The sequence below is a fragment of the Chlamydotis macqueenii genome, chromosome 33, assembly GCF_036417535.1.
Source record: "Chlamydotis macqueenii isolate bChlMac1 chromosome 33, bChlMac1.mat, whole genome shotgun sequence".
In the NCBI taxonomy this organism is placed as follows: domain Eukaryota; kingdom Metazoa; phylum Chordata; class Aves; order Otidiformes; family Otididae; genus Chlamydotis; species Chlamydotis macqueenii.
The window spans coordinates 259,323-261,383 of NC_141588.1; the positions used below are offsets into that span (position 1 = coordinate 259,323).

At 66.2% G+C, this 2,061-nt stretch overlaps 1 protein-coding gene across 1 annotated transcript in view; it reads right to left on the minus strand.

Moving 5' to 3' along the window:
* Positions 1-189: 189 nt before the first annotated feature.
* The window catches only part of LOC147596899 (steroid 21-hydroxylase-like), a 4,061-nt gene continuing 2,189 nt past the window's right edge, over positions 190-2,061 (minus strand). The window contains exons 2-3 of the mRNA XM_086769238.1: positions 1,202-1,323; positions 190-428 (exon numbers count right to left, since the gene is read on the minus strand). Coding sequence (XP_086625364.1) covers positions 190-428; positions 1,202-1,323 — 361 coding nt within the window. The remainder of the gene's footprint in view (positions 429-1,201; positions 1,324-2,061) is intronic.

Genomic DNA, 2,061 nt, shown 5'->3' on the forward strand with positions numbered 1-2,061 from the left:
ACCGCGGGTGGGTGGGGTGGGGGGCGCGCAGGAAGGAGACCGGACGCGCGGCTCAGAGGGGATGCGTTTATTGGGGGGGGGGGGGGGGGCAATAAACGGTGCCTACGATCCCCGCCCCACAGCGAGCCCCACGACTTGGGGGGGGGGTCCGTGGGGGGGGGGGGTGACCCCCCGCCACCGCGGGCGCGGTCACGCGTGGCGCGGCACCAGGCGCACGCGGAAGGGCGCGCAGCGCAGGACGGTCCCGGCGGCGCCGCGCAAACTGGGGAGGGCGCCGGGGGCGGCGGGGAGCAGCCGGAAGTGACGCAACAGAGCGGACAGAAAGGCCAGCAGCTCGGCGCGCGCCAGCCCCTCCCCCGGGCACGCGCGGGCCCCGCAGCCGAAGGGCACCAGCGCGCGCCAGGGGGCGCCGGGGGCCAGGAACCGCTCTGGGAGGGGCGGGGCCAAAAGGGGGCGTGGTCAGTGGGGGCGAGGTCAGTATGGGGCGGGGTCAGGTGACAGAGGGCGGGATCGGGGGTGGGGCCATGGTCGAGGGGGCGTGGTCCCAATGTCGAGGGGGAGAAGGGGAGCCGGCCCAGGGGGTTTGGGGGCTTGGGGGGTTCGAGGGGAAGCGGGCCCATCCCAGGGGGTTCAGGGGCCTCGGGAATGGGGTGGGGGGGGGGCCGACACCCCCAAGAATTTGGAGGGGACTCAGCCCAAAAGATTTAGGGACCCAGGAATTTTGGGGAGGGGACCCAGGGATTCAGGAGGGTGAGGACTCGGCCCAAGGGGTTTGGGGACCCCAGGGGTTTGGGGGGGGGGGACCCAGCCCCAGGAATTTGAGGAGGGGACCCAAATGTCTGGGGAGAGATGCAACCCAAGGGATTTAGGGGACTCAGGGGTTCAGGGAGGGGGAGGACCCGACCCCAAGGGGTTTAGGAGCCCAAGAGATTGGGGAGGGAACCCAGGAGTCGGGGCGAGACTCATCCCAAGGGATTTAGGCACCCCAGGGGTTCAGGAGGGGACCCAGGTGTTGGCAGGACCCCAGCCCAAGGGGTTTAGGGGCCTCAGGAATATGGGGAGGGGACTCAGGTGTCTGGGGGGAGACTCAGCCCAAGGGATTTAGGGACCCCAGGGGGTCAGGATGGAGACCCCAGGGGGTCAGGAGGGGGACCCCAGGGATTCGGGGACCCCAGCCCAAGGGGTTTAGGAGCCCCCTTACCGGGCAGGAAGGTGTCGGGATGCTGCCAGGTGCAGGGGTCGCGCTGGGCGGCCAGGAGATTGGGGATCAGCACGGTGCCGGGTGCCACCGGCACACCGCCCACGCTGGGGGGGGACAGGACACTGGGGTACAGTGGGATCTACTGGGAACTTACTGGGACCTGCCAGGGTCTTACTGGGGCCTGCTGAGATCTTACTGGGGCCTCCTGGGAGCTTACTGGGGCCTGCTGGGATCTTACTGGGGCCTGCTGGGGTCTTACTGGGGCCTGCTGGGATCTTACTGGGGCCTGCTGGGGTCTTACTGGGGCCTACTGGGATCTTACTGGTCCTGCTGGGGCCTTACTGGGGCCTGCTGGGGTCTTACTGGGTCCTGCTGGGATCTTACTGGGGCCTACTGGGATCTACTGGGGGGGTCTATTAGGGTCTACTGGGATCTGCTGCCACCTACTGGGATTTATTTGGCTCTGCTGGGGCTTACTGGGATCTACTGGGGGGGGTCTATTGGGGTCTACTGGGGCCATACTGGAACCTGCTGGGGCTTATTGGGTTCTGCTGGGGCTTACTGGGTTCTACTGGGGCTTACCAGGACGTCCTTGAGCTTACTGGGGCCTACTGGGATCTTACTGGGGTCTACTGGGAGTTACTGGGATGTACTGGGGTCTACTGGGATGCCCAGTGGTTCCTACTGGTCTATACTGGTTCATACTGGTCCATCTTTGTCTAAACTGGTTCATACTGGGCTAAACTGGTGCAAAACACATCCCTGCTCAGCGCCGCACCCTGGTGCCCAGTGCTCCCTACTGGTCTGCAGTGGTTCAAACTGGTTTGTGCTGGTACGGGCTCATCTCAGCCGGCCCGTAA